This window comes from Punica granatum, chromosome 7 (genome assembly GCF_007655135.1).
Source record: "Punica granatum isolate Tunisia-2019 chromosome 7, ASM765513v2, whole genome shotgun sequence".
In the NCBI taxonomy this organism is placed as follows: Eukaryota; Viridiplantae; Streptophyta; class Magnoliopsida; order Myrtales; family Lythraceae; genus Punica; species Punica granatum.
In genome coordinates, this window is record NC_045133.1 from 25,996,668 (window position 1) to 26,012,729 (window position 16,062).

At 40.6% G+C, this 16,062-nt stretch overlaps 3 protein-coding genes and 1 long non-coding RNA gene across 6 annotated transcripts; 2 read left to right on the top strand and 2 right to left on the bottom strand.

Annotated features, from left to right (window-relative positions):
• The first annotated feature begins 302 nt into the window (after positions 1–302).
• LOC116215512 (UPF0481 protein At3g47200-like) lies at positions 303–2,822 on the top strand. Its single transcript, XM_031551249.1, has 3 exons — positions 303–1,396; positions 1,478–1,915; positions 2,080–2,822. Exons 1-3 carry the CDS (start codon positions 869–871, stop codon positions 2,545–2,547), a joined length of 1,434 nt encoding a protein of 477 aa, XP_031407109.1. The 5' UTR covers positions 303–868; the 3' UTR covers positions 2,548–2,822.
• A 6,154-nt stretch (positions 2,823–8,976) lies between these two features.
• LOC116215321 (heavy metal-associated isoprenylated plant protein 47-like) lies at positions 8,977–10,143 on the bottom strand. Its single transcript, XM_031550979.1, has 2 exons — positions 9,859–10,143; positions 8,977–9,315 (listed from the first exon to the last, which is right to left on the bottom strand). Exons 1-2 carry the CDS (start codon positions 9,947–9,949, stop codon positions 9,167–9,169), a joined length of 240 nt encoding a protein of 79 aa, XP_031406839.1. The 5' UTR covers positions 9,950–10,143; the 3' UTR covers positions 8,977–9,166.
• Positions 10,144–12,522: 2,379 nt separating this feature from the next.
• LOC116215560 lies at positions 12,523–14,009 on the top strand. The gene is made up of 3 exons (XR_004158497.1): positions 12,523–12,680; positions 12,913–13,071; positions 13,356–14,009. It is a non-coding gene; the product is annotated as an uncharacterized LOC116215560 (long non-coding RNA).
• On the bottom strand, positions 13,100–15,349 carry LOC116215559 (uncharacterized protein At4g26485-like). 3 transcript variants are annotated; one of them, XM_031551309.1, is made up of 4 exons: positions 15,187–15,349; positions 14,025–14,213; positions 13,707–13,905; positions 13,100–13,571 (listed from the first exon to the last, which is right to left on the bottom strand). In XM_031551309.1, exons 1-4 carry the CDS (start codon positions 15,275–15,277, stop codon positions 13,277–13,279), a joined length of 774 nt encoding a protein of 257 aa, XP_031407169.1. In that variant the 5' UTR covers positions 15,278–15,349; the 3' UTR covers positions 13,100–13,276. The 3 variants fall into 3 exon arrangements, with proteins under 3 accessions (XP_031407169.1, XP_031407167.1, XP_031407168.1); XM_031551307.1 differs by having other exon boundaries at positions 14,025–14,378; XM_031551308.1 differs by having other exon boundaries at positions 14,025–14,383; positions 15,187–15,328.
• Between the last annotated feature and the right edge of the window lie 713 nt (positions 15,350–16,062).

The window sequence follows — 16,062 nt, forward strand, 5'->3', positions numbered from 1 at the left end:
CTTGAATGACACCGGCTTCATAGCCTTTTTGTGGTGTTACGTAGTTAAACATGATAATCCAAATATTGTATAATGGGTAACGATAATGTTCACAGTTACTCACATTTTTATTCATCTAAAGGGAATTTAGCATTTGAATATTGTGAATGAAAAAAAAAAATACGACCGCAAGAGTTTTACTTGTGAACAAGTAAATCGAGCTCCAACTTGAATTACCCGGATGTGTTGGATTTGGATTTTCAGATAAGAGTGGATCAGACTTCAGACCCGGCGTTGGCTGTTGAAAGAGGGAAAGCAAGCAGCAATGTCTCTACCGTTGTCCTGTTTGTTTGATGCTTAGGAAACAGGCGATTGAATGTCTCCGACAAGCAAAAGTTTTCGGATTTCAAGAAACCCGACAGCTAGTAGAAGAAGAAGAAGAAGAAGAAGAAGAAGAAGAAGAAGAAGAAGTTGTAGCTTCAAAGGTTGTATTTTTGACTCCTTGCCCACGAAGAATCTTCTTCTTCTTCTTCTTTGCGTGAAGCAAGTTGATTGGTGCTTCAACGTTGTTTGACATCACGCCTCCCTTCCCACCCAGTGGCCAGGGGGCGGCTCTTCCCATTTGGCAAGGAAGGCCCCACAGACAAATTAGGCCATTAATTTTTCGGTTTGTCATGTTATTATTAATTATTATATTTAATAATTATAAAATGAATCCAAAAATTAATTAACAATCAAAGCCTCATAAGTCTTCATTCATTAAATTAGTCAATTTTATCTGATATTTGGAGGAGGCATCTCTTCAATCTGCCCGGGAACTGCTGGACGAATTTCCTCACTGTGCTTCTTCATTCTTGTTTTTCTTGTCGGCCCACGAGAGCTCTTGGAGATGGGTAGCTCTAGGAATCCGAGATGGATCAGAACTCACAGGAGCCAGCAGGCTGAGAAGAGCGGGCCCCCGTCGGAGTGGGTGATAGACATCCACAACTGTCTCAGGGAAGGGATCAAGTGCGACCTCGGGAGGTCGTGGACCATATACCGGGTCCCACGGAGCATGAGGGAAGTCTACCGGAAGGCTTACCTCCCGAAGCTCATCTCCATCGGGCCGTTTCACCACGGGGAGAGGCACCTCCGTGCCATGGAAGAGCACAAGATGAGGTACTTGTTGCGGATGCTGGGGTACGAGTTCGATCGAGGCAAGGATCAGCAGGAGGGTGAGGAATCGGAGATTCACCATCTGGGAATAGTTCGGCAGTTGGAGGAACTCGAGGCAGCTGTAAGGGGGTTGGAGCAGAGAGCGAGGCAATGCTACTCGGAGTTTCTCGGTATCGAGACTGATGAGTTTGTTCGGATTATGGTGGTTGATGGGTGCTTCGTGATCGAGCTGTTGCGCCTCTACCACAAGTTTGATCGGGAGGTGCTGACCGGTTCGAATTGTTTGAAACTAGTATGTAGTACATGCCGATGTTAATTCTTATTGGTGTGGCATACATTACAGGAAGACGTGGACGACCCGATCTTCACGACTCGGTGGATGCTGCGAACTCTTCAGCGGGATCTGCTGATGCTCGAGAATCAGCTTCCCTTCCTCATCCTTCAGGAACTCTTCAACCTAACCTCCACTACCAAAGAGCCATCTTTGATCGATCTCGTACTAACCTTCTTTGACCCGTTGCTGCCGAGGGATGCCGACATCCCGAAGTTGGACCCAAAGGAACAGTACGACCACATGCTCGATGTGTTCCGGTCGAGCTTCCTCACATCTGTCAAAGGTAAAGTTACATCATTTGGGTGGCAACAGCTCCAGTCTCCTAATAACATCTCGCTTGTTCAAGAGAGGCAGTTAATCCATTGCATCGAGGAGCTCCAGGAGGCAGGGGTGAAGGTCAAGAAACGGGATGGGTTCGACCTCCTCGACATATCCTTCTGCGGTCGGGTAATGCGCATAAATCGACTTAATGCAGATTAATACTAGCAATCCGTGAATTCATTCCATTTAATTCTATGGCGGATGCCAGACACTCAGAAACTGAAGTAAGATCTTATCGACTTAAATCTGACATACGTGCCTCACTCCAAAATCATTTCTGACTGGTCCAGGTTCTTGAGATCCCGCCTCTGTACATCGACGACAACACGGTCCCCCTGTTCCTCAACTTCGTGGCGTACGAGCAGTGCGACGAGGAATCAGAGCCCTTCTTCACAAACTTCTTCATGTTCTTCGACAGTCTTATAAACTCTCCAACCGATGTCGACATCCTCCACAAGTGTGGGATCATCAAACATGTCCTCGGGACCAACAAGGACGTTGCTCGCCTTGTGAACAACCTCTGCAGGGAGATCGTCTATGATATGGACGAGTGCTACCTGTCGAACCAGATGAAGGAGATCAACGACTACTGCGAAAGGTACTACCGGAACCGGTGGCATGTCTGGTGGGCCAACTTGGTGAATGAGTATTTTAGCAGCCCCTGGACTTTGATATCTCTTCTTGCTGCCATCTCTCTCCTCGTACTCACAGCTCTTCAGACATTTTACACTGTCTACCCTTACTATAAACCTTCATAGAAATCACTGTCATGCTGCTCGGCCAGTGGATCTAGGATCGTTATCGCCTTCGGTTTAATAGCCCCCATTGCCTTCTCCCTTTCCTTCTCTGCAGACTGTATACTTGCAGTTCTGATTACAGAATTGAAGCAGTGCAGTTCTGATTACAGAATTGAAGCAGTGGATCATTTATATATAGCAGAGGATTTAATTAACTTTCCTTGTGAAATATATGTCTAGAGAAAAACCAATCTTAGGTTGTTATATGCAATATCAGTTGAACTTCTTTTTCCTCCTTCCCCTCGATTAATATTATGCGAACCGTTGCCAAAGAAGGTAGACCGACACGTAGATTTACTTTTGAAGTTTGATCTAGTTAGTTCGTTATAGGCTCGATTGTTAACTGGATCCAACACCAGACTTGAGCAATATGACTGTCGTGTCAAATGACTGTAGGACAGCAGGGTGTCGGCCACAATCATAACATACGTAACCAACTATAATAACTACCGATGATAACGAACACTTTGAACCAGTGTTATCAGAACCAAAAAGGATATTGAATTGGTCGGGGTATAGGTGTCCAACCGGAGGTTCGATGGGCCGCACTGAACTTCCTTTTCGTCCTTCCTAATGGAAGATTCGGATTACTTAGGAAAGATTTTGACGAGATTATGAGGATTTCATCTTTCCATGTTATCTTCATTCTAGATTATTAAGTTTTCATTTTTTCCTTCTTAGTGTTTCCTTCCTTGTAAATGATAGGTAGATTGTATTTATCTCACGGCTTGTACAAAACAAGGGTTGAGTGAATAATACAGAAAGTTCATCTTCTGTCAATTGTTCTTGCTCCCACTGTCGACTTGTTATCGATTTCACATGGTATCAGAGCATTGAAAGAAAGAAAGGAGCCATGGCAGACATGAAACCGGTTGATGTGACTTCACCCTATTTCGTGAATTATTCGGACAATCCGGGTGTAGCTCTCATCCCTGCAGTTCTCGATGGACAGAACTGCCAGACCTGGGCAAAGGCCACGATTAGAGCACTCGAAGCTAAGAACAAGACCGGATTCATCGATGGATCGTTAAAGCAACCAGACCCGATGAGTCCAAAATGCCGGCTATGGAAGATCAATAATTCCATGATAAGTTTGTGGATATTCAACTCACTCGACAAGAGCTTGCAGGGGGGCAGTCGTTCATGCTAATGACGCCAAGATGATGTGGGATGAAATAAAGCAACAGTTTGCACGGGGTAATGCTCCACGAGGACAACAGATCAAAACAAGCATATGCAACTTGAAGCAATCAGGACAACAGGTGGTTGATTATTACTCTAAGCTGAAGTCCCTCTGGGACGAACTGGAAGGATATCTCAAGACCGCGGAATGCTCCTGTGGTGGCTGTACATGCGGAGCAGTAGATCAAATGGCAAGGAACAAGGAAGTTGATAAGCTCCACCAATTTTTGATGGGTCTAGACACGGATATCTTTGCAACGGTACGATCACAAATTATGAATATGGACCCATTGCCTCCATTAAATTGGGCTTTTGCACAAGTAGCTGATGAAGAATTGCGTTGGTCGATGACTCAAGGAGGACGCAATGAGCAACTGGATTCATTAGCGTATTATGCAAGAGATTCGACACAATTGAGAGGTCCGAGATTCCAATGCGATTACTGTGGAAAGACTGGTCATCAAAGATCAGATTGCTGGAAACTTCACGGCTACCCTGCAGATAAAGATTTCAGAGGAAAAGGAAGAAACAGGACAAGACAAGGAGGTTGGTCGAAGCAGTAGCATGGACAGAAAACGGAAGGCAACAGAGGGTATAAAGCCCATTTTGCTTCAACTGAAACATTGCAGGGACAACCCTCGGAGAAGGCAACCAGCAACCAAGCTGGTCACGCAATAGTGCATCAAGGGACAACCGGGAGGAATGTGACGATCATTGGGATATCTGAGGACCAGCTCAGCAAACTGGTCACGTTATTTGGAGATTGTGCAACCATGTCGGAGCAAATAGCCGGTAACGTTATTTTACCTAACTACTTGACAGATTGGGTGTTAGATATCGGAGCATCAATGCATATGACAGGAAACGTCGATTTGCTCTTGGATGTGAGGGACCTAACGCACACAATCTCGATCGGTATTCCGGATGGCAAGTCTGTTTTTGCTACTAAAAGTGGCAGTATTTATTTGAGTGATTTTGCCCTGAAGAATGTGTTATATATTCCTGGACTTAATTGCAATATGATATCGGTTGGGAAGTTAATGGTGGATCGTGACTGCGTATTGACGTTTTGTTCTCAATATTGCAAATTGCAGGATCAAGCCACGGGGAGAGTGATTGGATCGGGTGAGCTATGGAGGGGGGGGGGGGGGGGGGGTATTGGCTCAAGCATGGACAGTCTACATCAGCTCACTTGACAGTTAACACGAGTGATCATCTCCTATGGCATAAACGTTTGGGTCATCCGTCTAGTAAAGTCTTGCACTCTATCCCTGGTATTGCGATAAAAACATATAATAAATTTGTTTGCGATGCTTGTGCACGTGCAAAGATTTCTCGAAGTCCTTTTCCTGAAAGTTTGAATAATGCTGAGACTTGTTTTGACTTAATACATGGAGATGTTTAGGGCCACTATCGTGTAGCCTCTTTGTCGGGTGCTCAATATTTCCTCACTTTGGTTGATGATCGCAGTCGTTGTGTATGGGTGTATTTGATGAAAGACAAAGCTGAAACAAATACATGGGTGCTCGGCTTCTACAATATGATAATGAATCAATTTGGGAAGTCGATTAAGATTTTTTGTTCAGATAACGGATGAGAATTCACTTCTAAGGCAATGCGTGATTTTTATAATATAAACGGGATAGTTCATTAGATGTCTTGTGTAGACACGCCACGATAAAATGGGCGTGTGGAAAGAAAACATTGACATTTGCTTGAGATAGCACATTCTCTGCGTTTTGACGCACATTTACCAATTAAGTTGTGGGGAGAATGCATACTTACAGTGGCATATTTGATCAATTATACACCTACGCCTGTGCTATCTGGAAAAGTTCCAGTAGAAGTCATATTTCAAAAGACGTTAAGGCTTGATCACCTCAAGGTTTTTGGTTGCCTGTATTATGCTACCGAGAGACCTAGGCCTACTGATAAGTTTAAAGCCGAGCAAGTTGTTGTATTTTTTTGGGATATCCATATGGTAAAAAAGGATGGAAGTTGTATGACCTTGAGACTGAGGAAATTTTCGTTTCGCAGGATGTGGTTTTTCATGAAGAAGTGTTCCCATTCAACAAAATGCAAAATGCTCCAGTCCAGCCAGTTTTGGGCCCTGGAAATCAGTTAAACTGGGGAGATCAAATGGGCAATTTTGATTTGAATTTGTCTAGTGAAGAGGACCAGACTAGTCCAATGTTTAGGCCATCAGACAATCCAGGCCCATTTGTCAATGGCGTAGCCCTCAAGTCCGTCTACTTCAGGGGGAGAAACGGACCCAAGTTCGTCCTCAACTTCTCTGCCCGATTTGACTGGGTTACAGAAGATACCGAACCGAGTTCGCTGACATCACCTTCTTCACCCGACTTGACTGAGTTACGGGAGACCCCGAATGCAAATCTACTGATAGTTTCTCCGCCAGACTCAGGCGAAAATCAACGATTGTTACTAGTGACCACTGATAGTTCGAGCTCAAGGTTGAAACACACTTGTCGTCCACCGGCTTGGCAGAAGGATTACGACTGCCGTATTGCGACAACAGAACCCCCTCCATCTACGGCTCTCACCGATTCCAAAATCTCCCTAGGTTCGTCCCTAGCCTTAGAACAATTTCTTAATTATTCCACGTTATCGAGTTACTATAGATGTTATCTGTCGGTTATTGATCGAGATGTTGAGCCCCGGAGTTATTCTGAAGCTACTCGTTATTGTCACTGGCGGGAAGCTATGCAAGCAGAGTTGTCTGCACTTGAGCGAAAATGGGACCTGGGTAATCACTGATTTACCGCATGGAAAGCAAGTGATCGGTTGCAAATGGGTATACAAAGTCAAGCGGAATGTTGATGGATCGATCGAGCGTTATAAAGCTCGACTAGTCGCGAAGGGCTATACACAAATTGAAGGACTGGATTTCGATGAAATTTTTGCTCCAGTAGCAAAGTTGGTGAGTGTTCGGGTACTACTTACTGTCGCTCTTTATAAGAACTAAGAGTTATTTCAACTGGATATGAATAACGCATTTTTGCACGGAGATCTTGAGGAGGAAGTTTATATGAAGTTGCCTCATGGACTTACTTTTGTAGGTTCTAACAAAGTGTGTTGCCTTCAGAAATCGTTGTATGGATTACAACAAGCATCTCGTAACTAGTTTGCGAAGTTATCTGTTGCATTGAAGTCTTATGGCTTTAATCAATCTTCGGCTGATTATTCGTTGTTCGTTTACAACAAAGCCGGAGTTATATTGGTCATACTTGTTTATGTTGACGACTTGATCTTAACTGGTAATGACCTTGCTCATTGTGAAAAGTTCAAGAAGTATTTGGATGATTGTTTCAGCATCAAAGATTTGGGCAAACTCAGATACTTCTTGAGGATTGAAGTGGCTCGACAACCTTACTGCTTGTTCCTCTGTCAGAGGAAATATAGTCTCGATATTTTGCAGGAGACAGGGATGCTTGGAGCTCGGCCATCATCTTTTCCAATGGAGCAGCATTTACGGCTCAACTCAGAATCGGGGGAAGACTTGCAAGATCCATCAAGTTATCGTCGCCTTGTAGGACGACTTATTTATCTCACCATCACACGACCCGAATTGAGTTATCCGGTTCATATTCTTTCCCAATTCATGCAGAGGCCGAAACAAGCACATTGGGATGCAGCTCTACGGGTCCTTCGTTATCTAAAACAAAGTCCAGGGAATGGCATATTACTCCGGAGACCATCTTCCTTGTCCATTACTGCATATTGTGATTCTGATTGTGCAGCTTGCCCAATGACAAGAATGTCTCTTACAGGTTACTTCATCATGCTCGGCGGATGTCCTATTTCGTGGAAAACCAAGGAACAAAGCACTGTTGCTCGTTCTTCAGCAGAAGCTGAATATCGTTCCATGGCATCCACCACTGCGGAGCTGTTTTGGTTACTGTCTTTGCTGGCTTCAATTGGTGTGCCTATTGCATCGGCTATGACATTGTACTGTGACAACATGGCTGCACTGCATATAGCTGCAAATCCAGTTTTTCATGAGCGGACTAAATACATAGAGATCGACTGCCATTTCATCAGGGAATATGCTCAAGCGAAGTCCATTATTACATGCCATGTTCCTTCAAAGCTCCAGCTCACAGACATTTTCACGAAAGCCCTCGGTCGTGATCAATTTCAGTTTCTACTTGGCAAGTTAGGCATTACTAGCATCCATGCTCCAACTTGAGGGGGAGTGATGGAAGATTCAGATTACTTAGGAAAGATTTTGACGAGATTATGTGGATTTCATCTTTCCATGTTATCTTCATTCTAGATTATTAAGTTTTCATTTTTTACTTCTTAGTGTTTCCTTCCTTGTAAATGATAGGTAGATTGTATTTATCTCACGGCTTGTACAAAACAAGGATTGAGTGAATAATACAGAAAGTTCATCTTTTGTCAATTGTTCTTGCTCCCACTGTCGACTTGTTGTCGATTTCACACTTCCCTTCGTATATTATGCCAATCGTTGCCAAAGAAGGTAGCGCTAGTGCGAGGTATAATTGCATGGGATTCTCCTTTGATCTAGTTAGTTTGACGTAGGCCCAATTCTTAACTAGATCCAACAGCAGACTTGAGGAACATGACTATTGTATCAAATGAGAGGCATCGCCTTTGACAAGGATTGGCCACAATCGTAACATACGTAATTATCTGTACAAACTTAGTGATACCCAACATCTTGACGGTTCCACGTCGAATGAATCTTAGATAAAAGAGACACGAATTATTAATAACATCATTGCATATAGGAAGATGGGGGTTTAATTGAATTTATGTACCAAAATGGAATGTATATTAACAGGAAAATAAAAAAACTTTAACTGTATGCACAAATTAATGAAAAAGAACCACTCTGCGCTTTGAGTTGATTAATTCAGAGTCAATGCAGGGAAATCTCACTCTCAAAATACGATAAATATATTTACTGTGGATTAGTTCAAGCGGTTCGGCGTTTATCATCCTTAAATAAGATATCGAATTCGAGTCTTATGAATAGATAAATATATTTACCAAAAAAAAGAAGAAGATAAATATAAGAATAACGAAAACCCGAAAGCTAATCCTGCCCCGTCTTGTTCAATTATCACATCGATTTTTTTCCTTAGATACTGATCATTATAAAGTTAACTTATAGAAGACCGAGAGGGGAATTGTAGAAATTTCTCACAAAAAAAAACTCTTGAATTACGACGCAGAAAGTAAACTAAAACAACCATGCGGATTACATTGGCAAAAGCATTTCATGCACGAGTTTATTTTACATTAACAATTGATCTCTCACATGATGTCATCGTTGATAATTGCCGATTGAAGGATACGTGTTATAATAGTAAGATTCATATTGGCTGCTGCAGCTGTTTGATCATTCCAGAGATCATGATGTCATTGATCGAACGCTCAGTAGGTCAGCATACCGGAACTTTTTTCTCAGGGATTGAGTCAGATTTGCTGAATCGATTCCTTCCCCGACCACCACGAGTTGGTCCCTGTCTGTCCCTTGTATCTTCATCGAAATCACCGTACCTGTCCATCCAAACGCGTATAGGGAGCTAGTTAGTGGCTCGTCATACAAATAAATTATAAGCTAATGCAACGATGATCAAACTAATGCCGGTGAAAATGTAATCCAAGTGCAGAAGTATCGGGCTTGAGTAAATTAAGAGTAATATTTCAGGTGGCTTAAGCAAATACTTTGCCATGTAATTTGAACATGTGAAACAATTTATTCGACGAGCACATACACAATGCTCCCTGGTCGTGTTCGTGACTTGTCCGAGATAGAATCTCCTATTTAGATTTAGACTACGGTCCGTGTGTCTTTGGGCTTATTATGGTACTCAGTCTCTCATGGACTTTTTTTTTTTTTTGGATGAAACTCATGGACTTTTTCTGTGTTTCACCTCTAGTACGTGGGAGAGGAGTGATCCCAAATGGAATGAATTCATGCAGCGATCTACACTTGCCTCGGTATCTCCATATCAAATTGTATAAAATCGCCGGGAAGGATTGATCACACGTTGTCGTTGCATGTGGGTGAAAGAAACAAAAGGAGAGACCGGGACTTACCATTGGCTGTGGCAGCTATCTGCATAGCTTTGGCCCTGCACTTATCACAGTGCAGTGGACACAGCTTTATGACGATCTCCTGCCGCGCCATTTCGAGCTATCGGATACACCTGATGAGTATTGCAATTATGTTTTTTAGCAGGTCATCAAAGAACGATGATTTTTGAACATATACTGATCATATATAAATGTGGCTTTTGGATGGGTTTGGCTCTAGACATACACAGTGCCCACACGATTTCATATTTATAATTTGTCGAAAACAAAGAAGAAACTGAAAAAGGTTTAGATTTTTGTCCCAAACCGCGAGAATTCACATGCAGAAATTGAATAATATAAAATAAACACAGCATGCATTGGTTCAAATTTGTTTGAACCCAATTTCTCCTAAATAAAATTTCATATTCGAGTATTCTGAATGAAAAAAATACTAAATTAGAATAACGTTAATTTTTAATGAGTCGATCACGCTTGCATCTGAATTAATTGGGAGCTAATGGCATCCAAATATCAGGTGGGGGCATATGCTGAAGAGAAAATAGCTGAAGAGAAAATAGATGGCCGGTTAATTTTATTTAATGCGATGAGAGCATTAAATAGATGGCAGATTGGTTGAGAGTTAATGTCTGTTCGGCTAGAAATTGAAATTCAATGCACTAAAGTCGTGGTCTTCGTCTTCGTCTTCTCCTTCTTCTTCTCCTGCCTCCTCCCTTCTTAAGCAAGCAAATAATTGCGAGAAGCATCGAAATTATGTGCGGTGGTTCGGTGCATGTAGGCGCAGAACAGAACGTCCCTCTCTGGGCCCCACTCACTGGGTGGGAGGCCCACATTTTCCCGGTGCATGGAAACACAAATACTTATTGGTCAAGCATGGAGCTAATGAGAAATGAAGGGCGTTTAGTTTGAGAGTTAAAATAATTTTAATTTTGATTGTGGAAAATGAAAAATGAGATTGTATTATAAATTTGACTTGGGAAATGTGTGTTTTTGTTGTATAGTGGGTAGAGTTAAAATCAAAATCATGATTCTAAAATCATTTTATCAAATCAAACGGGCCATTCTGGCTAAATAAATAATTTCATGGGTAGGATTGTATTCGATAAGGGTCGATGTGTATATATATATATATATATATATATATGACACACATATATTACTAACTAGTCACTACTCGAACTCATTCTTTGTAAATTTGTTATCGAATTTGTCTTTCGGTGTAATTATGAATTTAACTCCATCAAAACGAAATCCCGGACCTTGGACACCCTTCCAAGTTCCATACTCTTTCTATCTCCAAAATGAAGAAGTAGAGGGGCTATAAATCTTTCGTTACACTTGCACATCTATCCCCTTCATCATATTAGACAAATTTATATACATGTATTAAGATTTTCCAAGATTATTAAGAGTTTATCGGTTGCGATACAATACCAGAATTTGGCTTGAGACATGAAGTAATCCCGCCATTGTTGATGGCCATCGAATAACCCATGGAGTTCTTCATGCAGCCTCCCACACAATGGCGTGCAGGACTGGGATTGGGATATATATATATATATAACAACTCAAGGCGCACCAATACGCGCACAAGCTCCTTTTACTGATATTTGGCTTTTGCTCACCAGCGAAGGCCGTCGACAGAAAACATCAAGAGTACTGTCATTGCCATGAACACCACAATCGCCTTCGACTAAATAGTTCCCATGGCTCCCCTCCTCATCTTCTCTTTGAAGACTGTATACTTGCAATTGCTTTAATTAATTAGAGGCGTGTGATGAGAATTTAAGAGGCTTAATTATATGAGAACTTTCCTTATAAAGATATGCTAATAAGAAATCGATAAGATTCATGCGCTAAAACATATAATTATGGTCCACCACATGCTTGCGTTGGTAGCACTAACATGATATCCCCATGTCGATTGCAATCTCATCGGTGCTTTCTCATGGAGATTACTCCATTTGTTAGGTGGTTGAGGCAACATTTATTGAATAATTTCCGTTTTCTCCTCCAACCATATGCTCATATATATTTACTTATCATAGAAGAGAGAGTTAGACATAGAATTGCATGAATGGCATTTTTCACTGATACTCTCAATATATTTGATTTTTAAAAAATTAAATATTCACAATATATATATATTAGCCTGATCATTTTTTCTCACATTGCATTTGACCTATTTTCCTCCTTTTATAAATTTTTGAGCGAGCTCTTCTTACTTCCAGCTTATTTTGAACTTTGATACAAGTAAAAAGGATAACAAAAACCTAAAGCTTATTTAGCATGTCTCGTTGAACCATCCAATCAATTTTTTTTTATTGAAATTTTTATATATCTATCAAGACACATTACTCTCAATATATAATGCAAAAAATCATATTCTAAATTTTTTTTCAAAATTAATCTATTTATCAGTTATCATTTATAAATGGGAAAAAGTCAATTTTGGTACTCGACCTTTCACTACTTTTTCGTTTTCATCCTTTAACATTTTTCTTTATTTGTTCTCGTCATAAATGTTACGCGATTCGTTGGTTTTTGCCCTCCAGTTACTTTTTCCATCCAATATCGCGGACGTGGATTTTTATCCAACCACAGGATGCCATGTGTATGACCGTCCACTTAATCCGACCCGAATCCTAAACTTAAGCCGACCCGACCCACTCAGCTGAAGACAAAAGGCAACGTTTTATCTTCCTCTTTCACTGAAAGACCTCGGTCAAGCCCATTTCACTGATCTCGCTCGATTCGCTGGAGAGTCGAAGAGCAATCGGATGACATATCGCATTAGGGTTCATATTGGAGCTTCGATTTCAGAGGTATGTAAATTAGGGCTTAATTTGTTGGATGTTTAGTATGAATCGAGCACAAGCAGCTCTCGATTGCAATGGATTTCCAGCTTTTTCATTTTTCTTATCCGATGAAAATTTGCAGCTTTTTCATTATTCTCCTCCGATTAATATTGCCAACAAGGATGAAGTTTCAATGGAAAACATTGATAACAGTATGGTTCTTGAAAACAATTTTGTTTCCCCCCCTTTTTTTTGACAGATCGAGAACTTGGCTGGAGAAACAATCGAGCTCAGAACATGGCAAAGTGTATTTGAAAGAAACAATTCTTCCGCCTCTGCTGATGTTGAAGGAAAGTCTTCTGCAGAACGTACTAAGTTGGAGCCATCACAACCTTCCTCTAGATAATCGATTCCCATGGTCACTCTTCTTTCTCTCATTTTACCACTTCTTTTATTAGTTATTAATTTTATTTTTTATTAATTGTGTATATATATATATATATATATATATACTTCATTCTAGGAATAACGTAGAAATTGACTTGCAAAAGACTAATATGCCAATTGTGCCGGTGATCATTACAATGGAAGCCATGCGCCTGATTATAAGTCACTAGTCACTACTAACTGATTAGAAGACCCCGTCTAAGTTTGGTGAACTTATATGTACTGCACGACCCAATGGGAAAACTTTTGTCGCAGTGATGCCCATCTCCTCTCTTATTGACATACCCCGGGTACCTCAAGGGCATAAACTCGTCTTCATCGAGCAAGTACAACCCAACTTCCTTGGCCAGACCGACTATGTCCCATGCGCTGAAAGGATATGCCGTCTTGTGGGTAATATGAACTTGCCCATTGTAACTCAGCATCGAACTTGCACTCTTGAGGAACCCTTTAACGAGTTTCTGGTGAATCCTGAATTATTATTACATAGCAGGTAAACACATCAATTGATAATATCAACGAGTATTAGGTAAAATTCTTTTTAGTTATATACAATGTAGTTCAAGAGAGATTCTAGTGTGTGTGTATATATATATATATACTTACTTAATCTGTTGAAGGTCATGCTCTTTGTAGAAGAAACCTGCGCGGGGGAAGTTAAATACGATACAGTCGAAAGACTTAAGTATGAGGCTCGGGTGTTTGCTCATTGTGTGGGCGTTCACTCCATGCAGAACCGTACATCCCCGATCCTCAAGCTCTTTTAAGTTTATGCTGGCTCTCGAATACTTCCGCTCCAAGCTCACTTCAATCCGTAAGAGGTGGCATTATGTAAATCATATTATTATGTGTATGTATGTTGGGCCAAAACAGATAAATAGTAAAATGAGCATTGTGTCAACCTATCAATCAAGTTATATGTACCTCGGGAATCTAGGGAAGTGGCGACAATGTGAGGAGCAGAACCGAAAGCTCGAGCTAAGCAGGCTGCGAAGGAGAAGTCACCTTCTCCAACCAACAGTATGTCGTGGTTGCTGCTGTAGTGCATTATCTTCTGCTCTTTCCTTGCTCGCATTATCTTCTTCTCTTTCCATACTCGTTTTTCTTCTGCTCCTACAAGGTTGATGATCTTCACCACTTGAGGGTTTTTTGCCCTAATTGTATCATCTTTTGATGACGATTTTTCCTTTAAATTTATTCCATTTATACAATCTAATACGATGGTCTCTTCTTTTCGAAAATCAAAACTCACATCTCCCATGAGAAGCATAAGCTTATCTGTACTATGCAAAAGTCAAAACAAATTATTCAGAGGAAACTAGATACATGCATGTATATTACACGATACAAAAGTTTTAATTTTGTGCAAGGTTTTTGAGAGAATTAATTAAGCCGGAGACGATAAGATATATATGTATATGTCCATAGGGTAAAATGCTATACCTCTATTGAAGTTTGGAGAAATGACAGTAAACTCCATTTGTCGAAAAAATATGTACTTAATCTCAATTGATTATTTTGACCGCACCTTAATATTTTGAGAAATGTACCTATTCATGCCATAACTTTTGCCACTTTCCTTTTCTTTAAGCCATGCATTTATTTTTTATCGAATAAGCCCACCCATTATACATAAAATATCCATATAAGGTCCTTCTGATTTTTAAATTTTTTCCTCAATTTTCTATTATATATATAAAAGTTTGGAGCTCATTATTTTGTTTCTCCACATTTCAAAATTTTCATTTTACCATGTCATGTATGTAGACAGTTTTCTTAATTCCTATTTTGTCGATTCAATGTATGTGGATATCTTCCCATACTCTGTTCACTCATTCAATGAATGGAGACATATTTTCTATTTAAAATACAACATGATCCTTCGTATTAGTTTTCATTAAAAGAAAAGAATAGTGTCTTATAGAAACTCAACAATATATACCTAATTCATAAAATATTTTCACACTTACGGCTACCAGTTGTGCATCATTAATCATAATTAAATTATGATACCTCACCAATCCTAAAAGACACACGTTGTCGTTGCATTTGGGTGAAAGGAGCAAAAGGAGAGACCGTGACTTACCATTGGCTGTGGCAGCAATCTGTATAGCTTTGGCCCTGCACTTATCACAGTGCGGTGAATACAGCTTTATGACGATCTCTTGCCGCGCCATTTCGGGCTATGTATACAACTGATGAGTATTGGAATTATGTTTTGTAGCAGGTCATCGAAGAATGATGATTTTTGAACATATACTGATCATATATATATGTGGCTTTTGGATGTGCGTGGTTCTACACATACACGGTGCCCACACGATTTCATATTTATGATTTGTCGAAAACAAAAGAACAAACAGAAAAAAAAGGTGTTAGATTTTTGTCCCAAACAGCGAGAATTCACATGCAGAAATTGAATAATATAAAATAAACTCAACATGCATTAGCTCAGATTTATTTGGCCCCAATTCCTCTTAAAAAAATCTCATATTCAGGCCTTCTGAAAAAAAAAAAAATCAATTAAAATAGCGTTATCTTTTAATGAGTCGATGGGGCTCGAATCTGGATTAATCGGGTACTATGGACATTCAAATATCAGGTGGGGCATATGCTGAAAAGAAAATAGATGGCTGGTTAATTTTATTTAGTGCGCTGAGAGCATCGTCGGCAGATTGGTTGAGAGCTAATGTCTATTCGTCTGGAAATTGCAAGTCAATGCACTAAAGTCGTTGTCTTCTTCTTCTCTTCCCTCCTCCCTTCTTAAGCCAGCAAATAATTTCGAGAAACATCGAAATTATGTGCAGTGGGCCGGTGCATGTCGGCGCAGAATAGAACGTTCCTCTCTGGGCCCCACTCACTGGGTGGGAGGCCCACATTTTCCTGGTGCATGGAAAACACAGATACTTATCGGTCAATCATGGAGCTAATGAGAAATGAAATGTTTTAGCTAAATAAATAA

Coding starts and splice junctions, on each gene's coding strand:
- LOC116215512 (XM_031551249.1), top strand. CDS start 869: ATGGGTAGCTCTAGGAATCCGAGATGGATCAGAACTCACAGGAGCCAG. Junction 1,397..1,477: donor ACCACAAGTTTGATCGGGAG/GTGCTGACCGGT, acceptor CATACATTACAG/GAAGACGTGGACGACCCGAT. Junction 1,916..2,079: donor ACATATCCTTCTGCGGTCGG/GTAATGCGCATA, acceptor TGACTGGTCCAG/GTTCTTGAGATCCCGCCTCT.
- LOC116215559 (XM_031551307.1), bottom strand. CDS start 15,277: ATGGCGCGGCAAGAGATCGTCATAAAGCTGTATTCACCGCACTGTGAT. Junction 14,379..15,186: donor GATTGCTGCCACAGCCAATG/GTAAGTCACGGT, acceptor TGCATAGTACAG/ATAAGCTTATGCTTCTCATG. Junction 13,572..13,706: donor CATGACCTTCAACAGATTAA/GTAAGTATATAT, acceptor ATAATAATTCAG/GATTCACCAGAAACTCGTTA.
- LOC116215321 (XM_031550979.1), bottom strand. CDS start 9,949: ATGGCGCGGCAGGAGATCGTCATAAAGCTGTGTCCACTGCACTGTGAT. Junction 9,316..9,858: donor GATAGCTGCCACAGCCAATG/GTAAGTCCCGGT, acceptor TTGGATGGACAG/GTACGGTGATTTCGATGAAG.